Source organism: Galleria mellonella, unplaced genomic scaffold (genome assembly GCF_026898425.1).
Source record: "Galleria mellonella isolate WM207_F2 unplaced genomic scaffold, CSIRO_AGI_GalMel_v1 utg87, whole genome shotgun sequence".
Classification (NCBI taxonomy): domain Eukaryota; kingdom Metazoa; phylum Arthropoda; class Insecta; order Lepidoptera; family Pyralidae; genus Galleria; species Galleria mellonella.
This window is the reverse complement of record NW_026442166.1, coordinates 63,085-79,773: the sequence shown is the minus strand read 5'-3', so window position 1 is coordinate 79,773 and position 16,689 is coordinate 63,085. Positions and strand designations below refer to the sequence as shown.

General features: G+C 32.3%; 2 protein-coding genes across 8 annotated transcripts in view; one reads left to right on the top strand and one right to left on the bottom strand.

Annotated features, from left to right (window-relative positions):
* Window positions 1-557: 557 nt before the first annotated feature.
* On the bottom strand, window positions 558-9,537 carry LOC113514326 (glia maturation factor beta). Of its 2 annotated transcripts, none has more exons than XM_026898385.3 (4): window positions 9,330-9,537; window positions 6,915-7,024; window positions 5,509-5,596; window positions 558-4,727 (listed from the first exon to the last, which is right to left on the bottom strand). In XM_026898385.3, the coding sequence occupies exons 1-4, from the start codon at window positions 9,435-9,437 to the stop codon at window positions 4,608-4,610; spliced, it is 426 nt and encodes a 141-aa protein (XP_026754186.1). In that variant the 5' UTR covers window positions 9,438-9,537; the 3' UTR covers window positions 558-4,607. The 2 variants fall into 2 exon arrangements, with proteins under 2 accessions (XP_026754186.1, XP_031764109.2); XM_031908249.2 differs by lacking the exon at window positions 9,330-9,537 and adding an exon at window positions 7,165-7,312.
* Window positions 9,538-10,106: 569 nt separating this feature from the next.
* Window positions 10,107-16,689, top strand: part of LOC113514436 (copper-transporting ATPase 1) — a 61,706-nt gene continuing 55,123 nt past the window's right edge. For 2 of the 6 annotated variants that reach the window (XM_052902135.1, XM_052902140.1), the window contains exon 1: window positions 13,403-13,553. Coding sequence is in view for 1 of the 6 variants with exons in the window: in XM_052902139.1 (XP_052758099.1) it covers window positions 11,510-11,522; window positions 11,931-11,964 (47 nt within the window). In the remaining 5 variants the exon portion in view is untranslated. Of the gene's footprint in view, window positions 10,685-11,432; window positions 11,523-11,930; window positions 11,965-13,402; window positions 13,743-16,689 lie in introns of those variants that run through there. The other 4 variants (XM_052902139.1, XM_052902138.1, XM_052902137.1 and 1 more) reach the window with 4 other exon arrangements.

The following is a 16,689-nucleotide window of genomic DNA, read 5'->3' as shown; positions in this document are numbered from 1 at the left end:
TTTTATAAATTTATCCTTTATTTTGAGTGTTATATGTCATATATATATATATATATATATATATATATATATATATATATATATATATATATATATATATATATAACAACAGGTTAATAACGAAGTTAACAAAAGCGAAGTTATCTCTAAAAGAGATTTCTTTAAGTCAACCTAATTTAACAATAAATAAACAGAGGGCCTACCATGAAATGTTTTCCGAAATTTCGGAGCCAAACGAAACAGAAATTTGATGTTAAAATTACATAATACATGCCGTTTGGAAATATTAAAAATATGAAAATATTATTCCTTTGGACTTTTATGGTAGGATGTATGACGAACGAAATGTTAAGCTCCATTTACTGGTCCGATTTAGGTGTGAACAAAAACACGAAATTGAGTCCGAAACTTCGGAATTTTATTTCATGGTAGACCCGCTGATATGTAGGTACTATTTACTGGTAAAGGCTTTTACATCGTGTTAAGTCCCGACTGTGTATTTAAAATATGTTTAAAATATTGGGATTAGTTCGATCCTATTAAATTAAAACACAAAATAGCTTATATTCTGTTTTATTAATATGTCTTTTAATATACTATATTATTATAAATGCTGTGAAAATCACTATAAAATACATCGTATCAGAAGTATAAAATATTCGTGTATACAATGGTAAGTAAAAAATTTTTTTATTAATACAATAAATGGCAGACAATTCAAACACGCTTCCCAGCTCACAAAATATTCAACTACTTTATGTATTTTTTTATTTTTGATGCATAATGGAGTGGTAACTCTACCTCCGCTAAAGGTATATGCTGGTGGGGCACCACGGAAGTACATTTTTTGTGGGACATCATTCATCGTCTCATTTCAGCCATTATCCGTTCACTGCTGGACATGGGCCTCCCCCATAGGAAGCCATAACAGTCCTAAGCCACCTGCATCTACTGAATCCCTACAATGCATTTGAGGTCATCACCATGTCATGACCATCTAGTGGGGGGGTCGGTCTACACTAAGTTCGGCCGTACGGGGTCGCCACTCACTACTATATGCCACTATTTGTGGAACATGTTCTTAATTAATTTGAAGTCGCTTAATAAAAATGGCGTAGAAATTTTTCACAATAGAGGGCGGAGACTGTCACAACGTGTAGAGTAGCCAAATCGACGATCGAGACCATAGGACCATAGAATTGCGCACTAAATGTTACTCTATACGTAAATTATTACTGTGTACAAGTTAAACAGTAATAAAAAAACATACCCAAATTATTTGTCAGAAACGGCCAGTATCTACAGACATTTTAACCTAAATTTATTATATTTACCTTTTTTTTTATAATTTATACTTATACAATTTACAATTAAGCTTCAATAATGGAATGACTTATAAAAGCACACTCATTAAAATTTTCCAATACAAAACCCTTAGATTATATAGATACAGTGTCTCCATACAAATGCTTCGAGAAAAGCGGTTCAACTTTTTCACACAATTTCGCGTGATAAATAGTTATGAGCGATTCCTTTATAACTTCTATATTTATTTTGTCTTATAATTTCTGCATCTTTTTAATACGTAAACCTCATTTTAATTTATTAAATAATTAAATATAGATACGTCAGGATACATTATGTGCGTAAGTATATAGAACACTGACAAAAAAAACGAGTCAGCTAATTTGACAATTAACTGACAAAAACTTGACGCAGTTTTGACACTCGATTCTCTATCTATATAATTTCAGATAAGACCAAAGAATTTAATTATTACTTAATAAATTTTTAAATTTATAACTTTTTTTTTTTCAATAAATATCCTCTTAGATATGATATTAAAATATAAAAATTATTAAGCGATTGAAAAATTTCGAAGCGTGATTTGACCCCACACCTGCGCTACGCCGGGGCCAGTGTACTACGTATTCTTTAGTTTACACTTAAAACAAAATGTTCCTTGGCATTTTACAACTGAAATATAATTTATTGTCATTATATTAACGCCAAATATATTATTACAATACGTAAATACGCCACTCGCGAGTTCGCTTCAGACATATACTCAAATAACAACTCACGCTTTGCTATTTGAAATAAAACTGTACGCAGACGTAATTATCTGTATGCAGACATTGGAGTCGACTCTAGAGCACCATTCTCTATATTTATAATTAAAATTTCAAATTCAAACCATTTCTTCAAAAGTCGGGTAAAGAGGATTCTTAAGGGTCGGCGACGTGCACATAAAACCTTTGGTATTGCAGGCGCTCAAAGGCCACGGTAACCACTTACCATCAGGTAGGCCGTATGCTTGTTTGCCACCTCAGTGGTATAAAAAAATCATTGCACGTACATCATAGGTACATACACTATTAACAATCTTGTCAGTTTTTTTAATACAAAAGAACACATAAAATAATACCATAGATACGTCAAAGTTGTGGAGAACTGGTGCCTGAACTGGGTATCCGAAGAACCCGTATCACAAGTCACCGCATTAGATGAAAATATTTTTTTTAATAAATCCATTATTTCACATTTGTAACTCCATTCAATTCGATACTACAGCGAAATGATTACCTAAGCACTAGTATAAATCTAGCAGAATGACGTCAGAACTGCTTTAAACGCCATTTTCGATGGCCCATATTTTTTTTTAAGGCGAAGACAAACAAGCATGCGGCTCACCTGATCGTAAGTGATTACCACGGCCTATAGGCACCATCAGAAAAATAGCAGGCACATAGTGTATTTTAAAGATAATTGTAGGATAAGTTGTAAGGGAATGTCTAAGAATCGACTCCATTATTTGGATACTATTAAAGTCGCATTTAATTATAAAAAATAATATAACATTCCAATACAATTACAGTACCTGTAAATAATTTCTTTATTAGGTCGTGTGCACACTGCACACTGTGATACATTCATTTAGTTATACAAATAGAGACATACACATACACACCACATACATTACACACATAATATGGCTATATATATATATATATATATATATATATATATATATATATATATATATATATATATATATATATATATATATATATATATATATATAAATTGTCACAAAATCTTACACTAGGTATGTTTGTTTGTGTGCATTTGTCATTAAAGTTTTTAGAACAAATTAGATTTCATTGATATGTGAACTTTATCAGGGAGAATTTTAGAGCGGCCTGTTAACAGTAAAATAAAAACTATAACGTTAAAGTTTAACTGCAAATTTATAGTAAAGATTCACCGCCTTATTCATAAATACTACAAACATCTACAAACCTATTTTAACTATTAGTATTTTGTCACTAGCCGTGTGGTCCCGGCATAGAATAGGCATTCTGGAATGGCAACGCATGGGGTGTATCATGGGCGAAACAGTATACTCTGTTTCGCCCATGATACCCCCTATGCGTTGCATTCCTGGGGACTCAGGTGTTATTCCTCTGTACCCTGTAAATTCACGCCACATCCCACCCTTCAAACCGAAACACAGCCATGCAAACACGACTGCTTCACGGTTGAAACACGAATGGGACAGAGGTACCCAAGCAATCGACTTTTGTACAAAGTCTCCCTCTGGTAAATTACATACACACTCTGATGTTACATATACTATTATATAATTTTCGGTAGGAACGCATCACTTTACAATACCTTTAATACCTTTTCTAATACATATACCAAAAAAGATTCTAAATTAAAAGTAAATATTTTAAGATTTCATCAAAAATCAATTTATGTTTCTCTATATTAACTTTACACTATTGCTTCTGAAATATTAGTGCTGTATACCCTTTAGTAAAATTGGACGTGATGTTTGAACGTTTAAAAATTATTCAAAATATAATTCATTACAAATATGCTACACAATGTATGTGTACAAAAAAACAAATTAATATGTTATTAATAAAAATATTTATAACACTTTTATAACAAGCTTTGGTTTAGTACATCCGTGACATTTTAGTCATTTAAAAATAAAATACAAAAAAAATTGTAAAAAAGAAAAATATATATATGCAACACTAGATTTATGCTTTACTGTAAGAGTATTATATAAAATAAATTAAATAAAGTAAGCTATAATTATAATCTGTAGTGTATGGAAGAAAAAATATATTTTTTATAAAAAAAAAACCTCACGAAATCTCATTTCGAATAGAGATATTTTATGTTGTTGGAATTGACAAACAGCTCGCCTGATGGTAAGGGATTATCATCCATAAAAATAAGCACAACGTGAGCAACATTATAGATGTCACAGTATATACTATGCCACCCTTGGATATCATGCTTTTAAATCAGGAATATAAATGTAATTCTAAACATGTTATTTATCTTTGTTGACCAATATAAAAATATTGTATGGTGAATTTCTTGCAGTTCCCTTCAAAATGGCGGCAAAATCATGGAGAATAGTTGGTGGATACCACTTTTCATCAGGTGAACTGTCAGCTAGTTTGTCATTATATAAATATACAACTGACACTGGCCAGTTAGAATTTAGACTGGAAGTAATTTTGGTGTTTAGTTTTATACAATAAAATGATCATTTATGAGTACATTTGTATATCTATCTTACTCTATCTTTTAAGCTTCTCGTTCAACCAGTCTGCGGTCAATTCATCTATCTCCCTCACTTCTAACAGGCGGGGGGCACCGACTGCCGCTGCTAGCGCCCTCTGTGTTCCCGCATACATTACCTGAAAGTTTTTTTTTTTTTTGTATATTTAATCCACTTAAGATATAGATGAAATAATTAATAATTGGCTGATAATGAAGTTATTTTTATTTTATAAATAAATATATATATACGGACAAAATCACACAGATTGAGCTAGCCCCAAAGTAAGTTCGAGACTTGTGTTATGGGATATTAACTCAACGATACTATATTTATAATAGATACATATATAGATAAACATCCAAGACCCAGGCCAATCAGGAAAAGATCGTTTTCCATCATGACCTGGCCGGGGATCGAACCCGGGGCCTCCACGTCGCAGGCAGGCATGTTGACCGCTGCGCCACGGAGGACGACATTCCTATCTATAGTTCCATTACATTTATAACTGTTTTACCAGAGTGAGACTTTGTACAAAAGACGACTGCTTGGGTACCTCTGTCCCATTCGTGTTTCAACCGTGAAGCAGTTGTGTTTGCATGGCTGTGTTTCGGTTAGAAGGGTGGGATATGGCGTGAATTTACTGGGTACAGAAGAATAACACCTGAGTCCTCAGGAATGGCAACGCATGGGGCGTATCATGGGCGAAACAGTATATTCTGTTATGTGCATGGTACTGCTCATGTGTATAGGCGACGGTTACCACTTTCCATCAGGTGGACCGTCAGCTTGTTTGCCATTCTAAGTTGTATAAAAAAAAACTGACTTTAGAAAACGTGAAAGAATATTTCAGAAACTTTGAACCATGTTGTTTTATGGGTGCTTCATGGTTTTGTGTGAAATATTAGTTCTATTGTTACCTGTAATTCCATGTGTGCATCCCTGGGAGTGTAGAATATGAAACACATCGGGAATGATGTCCTGCCGTCATTGTGTTCCATCTTGTAACTGAAAAGAAAAAAGCCCTCAACTACTTGATATTTTTGCTAATACTGAATCCATTTTGTTGATATTTTAATTGTAAAAAACAAATGGACTTGACTTGTGTGTATATTTTTGTCGGGAATGTTACACCAGTTTCGGGACCAGTCAGGATTCTAAATCGTGACCGGGGGTGACGCTAAGCAAGCCTGATGCGATCGCCCCAAAACTTTTTTTTTATACCACTGAGGTGGCAAACAAGCATACAGCTCACCTGATGGTAAGCGGTTACCGTAGCCTATGAACGCCTGCAATACCAGACGTATTACGCGCGCGTTGCCGACCCTGAAGAAACCTTTTTACCCCCCTTTTGAAGAACCCCATGCTGTAGTCTCTTGGGAAAACCTCGGCAGGGAGCTCATTCATTTTGCAGCAAATTTTGGATTTAAATAATTTTGGAGCAAAACTGGTTGAGCAATCCCTTTTCATTAAGACAATAATACATGTAGGCCAATCCTGTTTTCTCTTCATCCTCACCTATCATCACTCATCGGTATCCCACTAATGTATACTGATGGCATAGGCGGGGTTCTATTATTATCCATTAAGAAAAATCCTGTTTTCTGGGGGAGAAGAGATTGTTAGCAATGAAAATTTGCAACCCCATTGCTAGCAAAATACCCTATCAGGTAGACCTCTGCACAGTTCCTCCTGAAAACCATTGTAGTTTTGATGATCTACATATCATCATGATGGACCAACTAACCTGCTTCATCATCACGTATCTTCCCTATCTGGTGCTCCATCAGCATATACCGATAGTGCAGGCAGGGTTACTATTCCATTATCACCCATTAAAAAATCCTGATTTCTTACAGTTAAAATATGTACTTACAAAACAATATGATTTCAATAATTCCTTTTTTAATAGATAGTATGTTGGTTTCATATTAAAGCGTTTCCTTCTTATCAAAGTTCTCAATTGGGTTATATTTTTTTTATAACACAGGGGGGGCAAACGGGCATACGGCTCACCTGATGGTAAGTGACTACCTTACTAACCTACAACACCAGAGGAATTGCAGGTGTGCTGCCTGTTCAAAATTAACCTTTTTATATACTCTGACAATTGTAGTTTTTTATAAAAAAGAAAGTTGATAAACATTTGAAATACAATAAAATATATATACAATACATCAAGTTAACAGACGGCAATTTTACTTACAAATAATATAATATAAATATTAATATATAACAACAAGGACCAGTATATTTTATAAACACTGCCAATAAAGAGTCAGGGAACTCATTTTGATGTAATGGTAACAAAAATGTGTTTGGCTACCTGTACACAATGAACCTGGGCTGGTGCGAGGGCAGTATGTCCTGCAACTCTTCTAGCTCAACATTCTCTAATTCTTCCTCCACTTCCAGAGCCTGCTTTTCTCTGTTTACCTGTAACATTGTAAATTAATATTTTTATTCAAAGCTGGTATCCTACATGTCAACCATTTAATTCCAAAAGATTTAAGACCTACAATAGGGACAAAATTAAAATAAATTGAATTAAATATTAACATGCCAGTAATCCTTACCAAATAGCAATTGACAAGGATTATCCAAAAATAATTATCAAAATTGGTTTTAAGATTGGTAAAGATATTCCATAACATATAAATATGTACATGAAAATTATTTATTTTTGAATTTTTAACATGTTGAGCCCGGCGCCGAATTTGCTGTCCTTTCCGTTCAGCCGACAGCCGGCGAGAGATACAATGTTGTATGCTATCGCCAAGAGATTACTTTAGTACTAATGAGATAAGGAATTCTTTGTCGCGCTATTTTGGACATTTTGAACGAAAGACAGCTACCAAAATTACCAAAAAAGTTGTTACGTATTGTAATATGTGTAAAGATAAACCGCATTTTTGTTTAGAATGTTTCAATAAATTTCATAAAAAATTAATTTGATCACATTTCATTGAGACTTATTTTATTTTTTAACTTTAATACTGTCAGTCCCATAAACCAACGCCAGCCAAACGAAAATTCTAGTGCCGGTCCTCAGGGACCGTTGCTGGCCACACATAAAGCCACACGGGAAAGTTTGCTGAAGGTCCCTAGGGACCAGCGCCGGGCCCAACGTGTTAAGTGACCAAAACTTGTGGTTTTACACTAAACTAATTTTCACAATTTATTGTCCTTTTTACACTCCATCTTCTACATAATACATACATAAGGAATAAAGCATTTTCTAATATGTTTAAGATTGTTAACTTTATATTAATTTAGTGAAGATTAAGTCTATTTTACCTAATGTTATAACTTTTGTACATGATTAGTAAATAAGTATTTCTTAATAATTTGATATATCTATACAGCAATGTAAGCCACTGATAATAATAGGAAATCAGCATGCAGGACGTGGGTTGACTCATAAGCAGATAAAATTTACTGCATTTTATAAAAGGAAAATGTGCACAATAATTAGTTCTGACTCATATTAGCTATTGCAGGAATATATTTGCTTAATAGCCACACTAACAAATCACCTCACATATGTATGGCTTTTTTTTTTAAATAATATTATCAATTACAAGGATCAGGAAGCATTAGTTTCTCTCATTTCAAAAGACGATATCCAAGGACTGGTAAAAAGATTTACAGACAGAGACCAAGAGCTGATTAATGGATTGGCCTCATTATATAATAAGAAAATTTAAACCTGACATCCAAACAGCAAATTAGATTATTCTTCTATAAGGAACAAATTGCCAATTATCAGATTAGAAAAGGAAAAAAAAATACAGTTTATGTTACTGATATTGAAGTTTTCTATAAGTAAGAGAATTTTAAAACTGTGTAAGTAAGTTTTTAATTTATCCAAATGTTGATGTTTCTCGACCCACCAGTTTCGAACAGGGGTAGCAATCTGCAGTTCGCGAGCCATATATAGCTTTTAAGATGTGAAATTGCAGCTCTTTAGTTCCATACACAAATATTATTTTATAAAAAAAAAATTAAAAATCATACTGAATCCAGTAATGTGAAGTAGGCACCAAATTTTATTTATGCAAGTACTATTTATTGTTAGCAAAAAAATTTTTGCATCTCTTTAAAAACTTTGAAATTTTATAAATTGTAATTTTTTATTTTTCTGACTCAAAACGTTGCCGACCCCTAGTCCTTAGATAAGTTGTGTTGCATTGATTTAGCCAGACATTTTTTTCTAGAGAGACAGTTGATTATCCTCCACAAACTTTCTATTTCAATAAATGTGATAACCATGCAAGTCAAATTTTCAAAGAAAGTAAACAATTTTCTAAGATGGGCAAGTTTTGACTGTGCCCCCCTCACGTTACAGCCATGAGTGTATTACCTGCTGGACATTGTTAAGAGTTTACAACCAATTTCTATATATATCTTAATAAATTAAATTCTCAAATTTGATTAAATTGATAAATAAACTTAAAAAAATATTAAACCCGTAAGTGTTATTGTATTGCATAGTTTTGTTATTTGCACCATAGAACATGTGTATCTTCAAGCTAAGTACATAAAAGGGCAAGCACTCTCTTATGAACTTCCTGGCATAAACGATTAGTACTTATGCATTTTTATTATCTGTTTTTTAATTAAGATTTTATGTAGCAGGGTTTTATAGTTACAAAAATGAACAGTATTAAACTAGTCATGCGTAAACTTACACTGAAGCGAAACCAAATGTCTAAGTCTGCATAATATCAATCAATCTCACCTTTAATATTAATGCAGAATTGCTGCTGTGCTTTTGGAAACGGAATTTCTTTAATACTTCCCTAACATCGTCACCTATATCACACACGTTTACATTTTGTGCAGACATTATTTTTATTTTAAATAAATAAGTTCACAAATTAAAATCAATAACAACGAAAATAATAATAGTTTTCGTGTTTCGTCTGCTGGGAATAGTGCTGTTTAATAGTAGTAAATCGATTATAATCGAATTTGTCGCTTAGGGATTCAAATTGTCTAATAATCAATAATCGAATTAGTATTATTACTATATATTAAATTTTAAATGTAATCGGTAAAATTAATTACTATAAGATTAGTAATGCTATTATTTATTTATATATTACATAGTGGATAATTATATTAAATAAAAGTGTACAGTCATGAATACCATGTTATTTATATTTAATTATTAAATTATAATAAAGCGAATGAACAGTGGCATCTGGCATATCGATAATATTTATATAATTTGCCAAGCAATATTAGGATTATTAAAGGGAGAAGGTAAATATTTCTGATTAATTCATAATCGATGAAATGAGAAGAGACAAAGTAAAAAAACACGAGAGTGCATCATGCATTATTTGTAACACCATCACGTTTTTAAATTGATTTAAATTATTTATATGCTTGAATTATTAAGTCAAAATTATTAGATATATGGATGATGACGATCTTTTGATGATAAATGATTATTATGTATCACTATAATGTAGATCACAGAGAATAAACAGTATTGAAGTTTGAAGTTACTCTTCTTAATCTATGTACTTAAATCAATTCAGAATTATAAATGAAATTTAAATGTTAGAATACGACGTGGTGCAATTCATGTCGAAACGTTTGTAATAAATGAAGCAGGGATATAGGAACTATTTACTTGTAAAGGTTTTTACATAGCGTTAAGTGCCGATTGTGTATTTAAAATACTTATATCCTTACATATAATTTCAATGGTGTAGATTAAAATTGCTTTTCAGAATCGACCTTAAGCCGACACCGTCAATGTCAAAATTGTGAAGTCTACTGTCAAACTTTTTTGACAATATGACCCCTTTATGAAAAAGTGTTTTTTCATTATACCATTTTTCACTAAAAAATATAGTTTTACAAAATATTTTTTCTTGAAAAAGTAATTCTTAATGATATATCATTTATTTTAGAATCATCTCCTGCGTCTGTGTACTTTTGCTGTTTAGCATTTCATTTTAATTGACTTTAGAAAGTTGCGACCATGAAAGACTTTTGTTATTAATTTGTTCTGTGTGTTTGTCTTGTTTTATGAGAGTGTTAGGCGTTCTAATTAAAGGTCATTAGTATATATTGTCGCCGGTAAGCGCTCTTAGTGTAATATTTAGCTATTAAATATTAATTGCATTAATTTATTGTTGAACTTTAGTTTACGTAAGTTACTGTATTATCTTTAACATCTAGTCATTAGATTTGTCTATAGTGCACGGTCTTTTCAAAAAGCATAATATTTATTAATATAATTTTGTAATTATACTGGTATGAAATTTGTATGGAATTGCAGTGTAAGTTAAGATGGTACACATGCAAAATTAAATAATTAATTATACAAGTACCATACATATGTAGACCAATTATTTATGATTATATAGACCTAAGGGGAAGTCTTTGAAACTGATATATATGTGTCAGACAGACTATACAAGTTTCTGAATAAAAGAAATAAGAATAAAATCTGTGATGATTAATTTACTCTGCCTGTCCCTTGTTAGTTACTGTATTCATGTAATAGCCAGTGGAAAATATACTACTATTATTTACTTTTAGAGATAATTGAATTATAATATCCTTTGCAACATGTAATAGTTATTAAACAGTTCGCTTTTGATTACCCTATTTGTTATTACAATTAGTAAAATATTTGGTTTGATTAAATTCATTTCACTTGAAATGGATAATATCTTTTGTCCTGTAACTGGCTACCTCTTCTAATCTATCTACCCTACATTATGTTGCTACTTCAGTCAAAGTGTTTTATCAAAACACTCGCAAATTCATGCTATCAAAGTGTTGACTATGAAAATGATTGATAACATACATAATTTTATAGGTTTGCTGGCCTGAATATGAATTGGATGACAGCTGTTGAGGAAACATATAGAATATTCAAGATACTCAAATAGTAAGATGGCTCATATGTGTAAGTATTTCTTTAACTAATTAAAAAAAAAAGAGTCCAGAATCAATTATTTTTTCATGTTTGTTTATTACATTGATTTTGATGCTTCTGTTAACGATCAGTAGGGTTCACTAATTCCGCCTTGATTGTAGTCTGTTATGAAATAATTTTGTTTATTTATGATAGTGTTGAAAGATACATGATCTGTATTGAAATATTTCATCTTCTCAATAATAATCAAATAGCTGAGGGATATAGGTTTGATTCCTGTCAGAAAAATTATAAATAATTACCTACTTTTTTTTTTTTATAAATGTACACTTACAAAAATTACTATTATAATATTACATATATGCCTCTGGCAACTACATCTATTGGATATTAGATTTATATATTTTCTTTTTTTAATTAAACAATTTTTATTTGCAGATGAAGGCACTGAAATGCTGGAGAAAAATAAACGGTAAGTGCCTGTATATTTCATATTATTTAATTTTAATACATACATACATACATATGTGTCAATTAGTGTAGGCATGGATAAAAATGCTTCGATTCAAACAAACCTATTATATAATTCATATAAATATTATATATTAAGTTGACCATATTAAATTGATTGTATGCAAAAAGAAAAATGGGGTTTTCCTACATAACTTTTCCAATTTTTTCTTCATTAAAACTCTTCATCAGCCATTAACAAATATTTGAAAAAAAAATATATAGCCGAATTGGTTTAGTCAAACTAAAGTTTTGCACTTTGTAATACATTTAGTGATTTAGTTAGTTTAGATCTTAACAGCTCAAAGTACATATCTAAGCTATGTTTATAATCAGGGATAAGTAATTGAATTATTAATTTCTTAAACTTAAAATATTAGGACGAATCAATTAATGAATTATCAATAATTAAATTAGATCGACATAATAACTAGTATCTAAATATTACACTCGTAAAAAGAAACAAAGGTTAGGCTTATCTTTGAAGCTAGTAGAGACAACTGGTCTACTCAGGTGATGTCACGTGTAGCAGCTAGTCAAATATTCAAATAAGAAAACCAATTGGTACGTAAAAATTCATAGGCATGCAGATACGACATTTTTTATTTAGATACCATATCATATCAGGTAAGATTACAAAATCTACATTCATTATGTCATAGTGCTGTCATGAAGCTAATGTATATTTTTATTTAAGTATATATAGATTTTTTTTTTATGCAACTTATAATGGCAAACAAGCTGACAGCCCACCTGATGGAGAGTGGTAACCGTCGCCTATAGACATGTGCAGTACCGTGGACATAACAGAGTGTACTGTTTCGTCCATGATACCCCCCCATGCGTTGCTATTCTTGAGGACTCAAGTCTCCCTCTGGTAAAATATAATATTAAAGAAAACTTACGATAGGTTAAAAAATAAACAAATAGGTGTGACGAAGTCACTAACATCTCACTGTTTAAATACTAAAATCGAATATTCTAATCTCTATAATCACATTTAATAAAATCTGTCTTGCCGTTGCTTTGATTAAATACAATTTTACATAAAAAAAATATTTTTATAAAAAACATGAAAAAAATTCTAAACATACAGTTTGATATACATATTTTTTATGTAACTTGCATTGTCAAGTAAGCTAAGTACCTGAGGAAAAGTGATAACCGTCGTCTGTTAACATGAACAGCTGTAGCCATTACATAATATTATGTAATGCCATGCCATATTAAATGATATTATTTTTATTTAGTGTTTACGCCTATAAGAGCCTATAACTCCTAAGGTATCACATTAAAGTATTGAATTCCTTAAAAAATTAATAAGAATAATTGTTCAGCATGCACGAAGCCGCGGGACTTAGCTAGTGAAGTGTAAACGTCTCAACAAAACAGGAAAAACTATCGACAACGAGCACTTCGCGTCACTAGCACCTTCATTCAGTTAAGAGGCTCAATTGCCTTGCAGTGCCCGCGCGAGATTACGCCACGCTTGACGTTTGCGATCGACTCTTTAGAAAGTTGAATTTTGATCCCGCGATATAAATTTTGGCGGTAAACTTGTGTTCTTTATTTGAATTTCGAAATTTGTACACCGTGTTTCCATTCTTATTTTGTAATTTTAAAATTTATTATTATTTAATTGATATTGTTTGTATCACGTGACAGATTTGAGGTCTTAACCAAGTTTTGTTGATTGTGCTTGATGATAAATGGGAAAAATCTATGTATATAACGTTGTCGGTATGTATGAACGCGGATGTAGAGTAGCTATTTACCTAGGCATGTCTAATAGAAATAGTGTTCCATAAATACTAGAAGGGAACACTATTTAATAGTACCTATTATTTTTATTCTGTCTGTTATATGCGACAAAATTGAAAACGAAATTAATCTTTTCTTAATATTTACATATACTATCTATTACTCTTCAATCAATCTAAAAAATAAAAAACAATAAGGTCTTATTTAATTTTTATAATTTAGCGAAATTACTATTCCGTGGACTATCTACTAACTAGAATTATAATAGTTTGGACTTAAAACTTTTAGAAAATTAGTTCTTATTGGTCCTTAGAAAAAATATTTAGCTGAGATGTCAAATTGAAATTTTAAATTTAGATATAGAATTAGAGAAATAATGCCTTAGAATCGATAATGAAAAATGGTTTATTTATAAAGTCTCATATTATATATGCAAACAATTTACATCTCATAACAAATAATGAGCCTGGGATAAAACATATTTAAGTATCACACCAAGTCTCAAATATAAACATGAGTTTTTTTTTTTTTTTTTGATGGGTGAAAATGGTATGGTAACCCCGCCTGCGCTAACGGGATACGCTGGCGGAGCACCAGTGAAGGGTGATAGATGAGAATGAAAACAGGCCAGTTAGCCCATCATGATGAATTCATCAGGAATTAACCATTATAGTTTCCAGGGGCAACCGCGATGAGGTCGACCTGGTTGGGTATATTGCTAGCAATGGGATTCTCAGTCTCCATTACTAACTAACAATCCCATTCCCCCCCTATAAACACGAGTATATATGTAATGTTTAACATACGCGAGTCTACGAGGAAGTTCTGCAAAAAATACATATATAAAATGCCAGGAAAAGCAGGTTTCATCACTTAAAGGCCGCTGATTTAAAATTATTTTTCCTTAATTTCATTTGATTGTTTCTTTCGCGTTCACTGCATTACTGTTTCCTGGCGGAGTTTGGTAATCTTTAACAGCCTATTAAAGTCCCACTGTTAGGCACAGGTTTTTGTCCATAGGAGTAGGATCTTGGTTTGGTCATTTGGAGAGGATGGATGAAAGAAGAATTACGAAAGAGATTTATCGAGCAAGAATGAATGGAGATGTCGGTAGGGGCCGCCCTAGACGGACGTATGTCGACCAAATAGGCGACGTGCTGAAGAAGGGCTAAATTAAAAGTACCCGTAACCGGCGAGCGTGTATGAAAAGATTGATGAATGTGGAAGAAGCGAAAGAGGTTTGTTTGAATCGAAGCATTTGGCGTTCCATTGTTTCTGCCTACCCTAATGGGAGACAGGCGTGACAGATATGTATGTATGAGTAGGATCTTGTCTGTTATTACCACGCTGGCCCAGTCTTAAATTAAATTATATATTATTACTATACCAGTGTATATTGTTTTTAGTTACTTTAAACGTTTTTACTAGGGATGAAAAAAGGAGTGGCGACAAATTTTCTTATGCCGTTTCTACACCTGTGGTGTTATCAAGTGTAAATTTTTCTTGTGATGTTTTTTTCTTTTTTTTTCTACTCTAGCACATTAAATATTTTCAGTCTGATGTGTCTACGGAATGTCTCATCCTTGGTCAGTGTAATTTGTTATGATTAATGTCGCTGGTTTATTTACGAGAAAAAGTTGCTTGAACATTGTCTATTATTTCTTTTCCTAAAAATAACAGCTACTGTTTTGTGCTTCAATATTAAATTACTTTTAAAATTAGATTTATCAATAAGTATGATACTTATTCGTGGTTTATGTGATATTAGCGACCCAGCCCGATTTCGCACTGGGAGATAGAATTTTCGAAAATAATATGTAGTCTGTATTCGTCGCTGATAATATAGCTTTCTTTATACGAAAGAAATATTAAAATCGCTTAACTCATTTTTAAATCTATTATTTACAAGCAGACAACCAATCTTTCCTCTTTATAATATTAAGCTTTTACCCGCGACTTCGTCCGCATAAGCGGAATACTTTTTTTTTTAATAAATGAAAATGGAATAGTAACTTCACCAGCGCTATCGGTATACACCGACGAGGCACCAGTGGAAGATGATAAGTGAGAATGAATGCAGGTCAGTTGGCCCACCATGATGAATTCGATACGAATGTGGTGGTGGTTTCCAGGGGAACCGCGTGGAGGTCAACCTGAGAGCGTCTATTGCTGGCAATGGGGCTATTAGATGTAATTACTAACAATCCCTTTCCCCCCAGCGGAATATGTTTACTGGGCGGGAATAAGTAGACCCCCATCCCATATATACTGTTCCGTAGTTGCGTATCAAATTTCATATTAAGTAATTGGTTAAGACGTTGAAGCACTAAGAGGTAACAAACAAACTCACTCACATTTGTAATATTAGTAAGGATAGTATAAATATAGTATAGACAAAGGGGGTGGGGGGGAAGGGATTGTTAGTAATGGAGACTGAGAATCCCATTGCTAGCAATATACCCAACCAGGTCGACCTCCTCACGGTTCTCCCTGGAAACTAACATGGTTAATTCCTGATGAATTCATTATGATGGGCTAACCGGCCTGTTTTCATTCTCATCTATCGTCCTTCACTTGTGCACCGCCAGCGTATCCCGTTAGCGCAGGCGAGGTTACCATACCATTTTCACTCAGCAAAAAAAAAAGTATAGACAAAAGCAACTGGGTTTTCCCTTGCTACAAATTGCCACTAACATCTTTTACTTGAATTTTTGTAACTATATATTTGTTTTCGTTCATATCAATCACTCTGCCCGTGTTCCTTGTTACAATACGTTGATCTGATAGTCCTTTGATCCCTATAAGATTATCGTGATTGGCCTTAAAAATTGTAGAAATTGTCTATTTTCTAGCTGACTGCGTATGTTTTTCTATTCTATAAGTAGTTAGCTAAAAGATTCCATTATAAGTTTTAGTATAAAATCTG

Excerpts from the sequence above, each read along its gene's own strand:
- LOC113514326 (XM_026898385.3), bottom strand. The coding sequence starts at position 9,437 with ATGTCTGCACAAAATGTAAACGTGTGTGATATAGGTGACGATGTTAGG. Across the intron at positions 5,597-6,914 it reads CCCAGGTTCATTGTGTACAG|TTACAAGATGGAACACAATG; the intron begins GTAGCCAAACAC and ends TTTTCTTTTCAG. Across the intron at positions 4,728-5,508 it reads ATGCACACATGGAATTACAG|GTAATGTATGCGGGAACACA; the intron begins GTAACAATAGAA and ends AAAAACTTTCAG.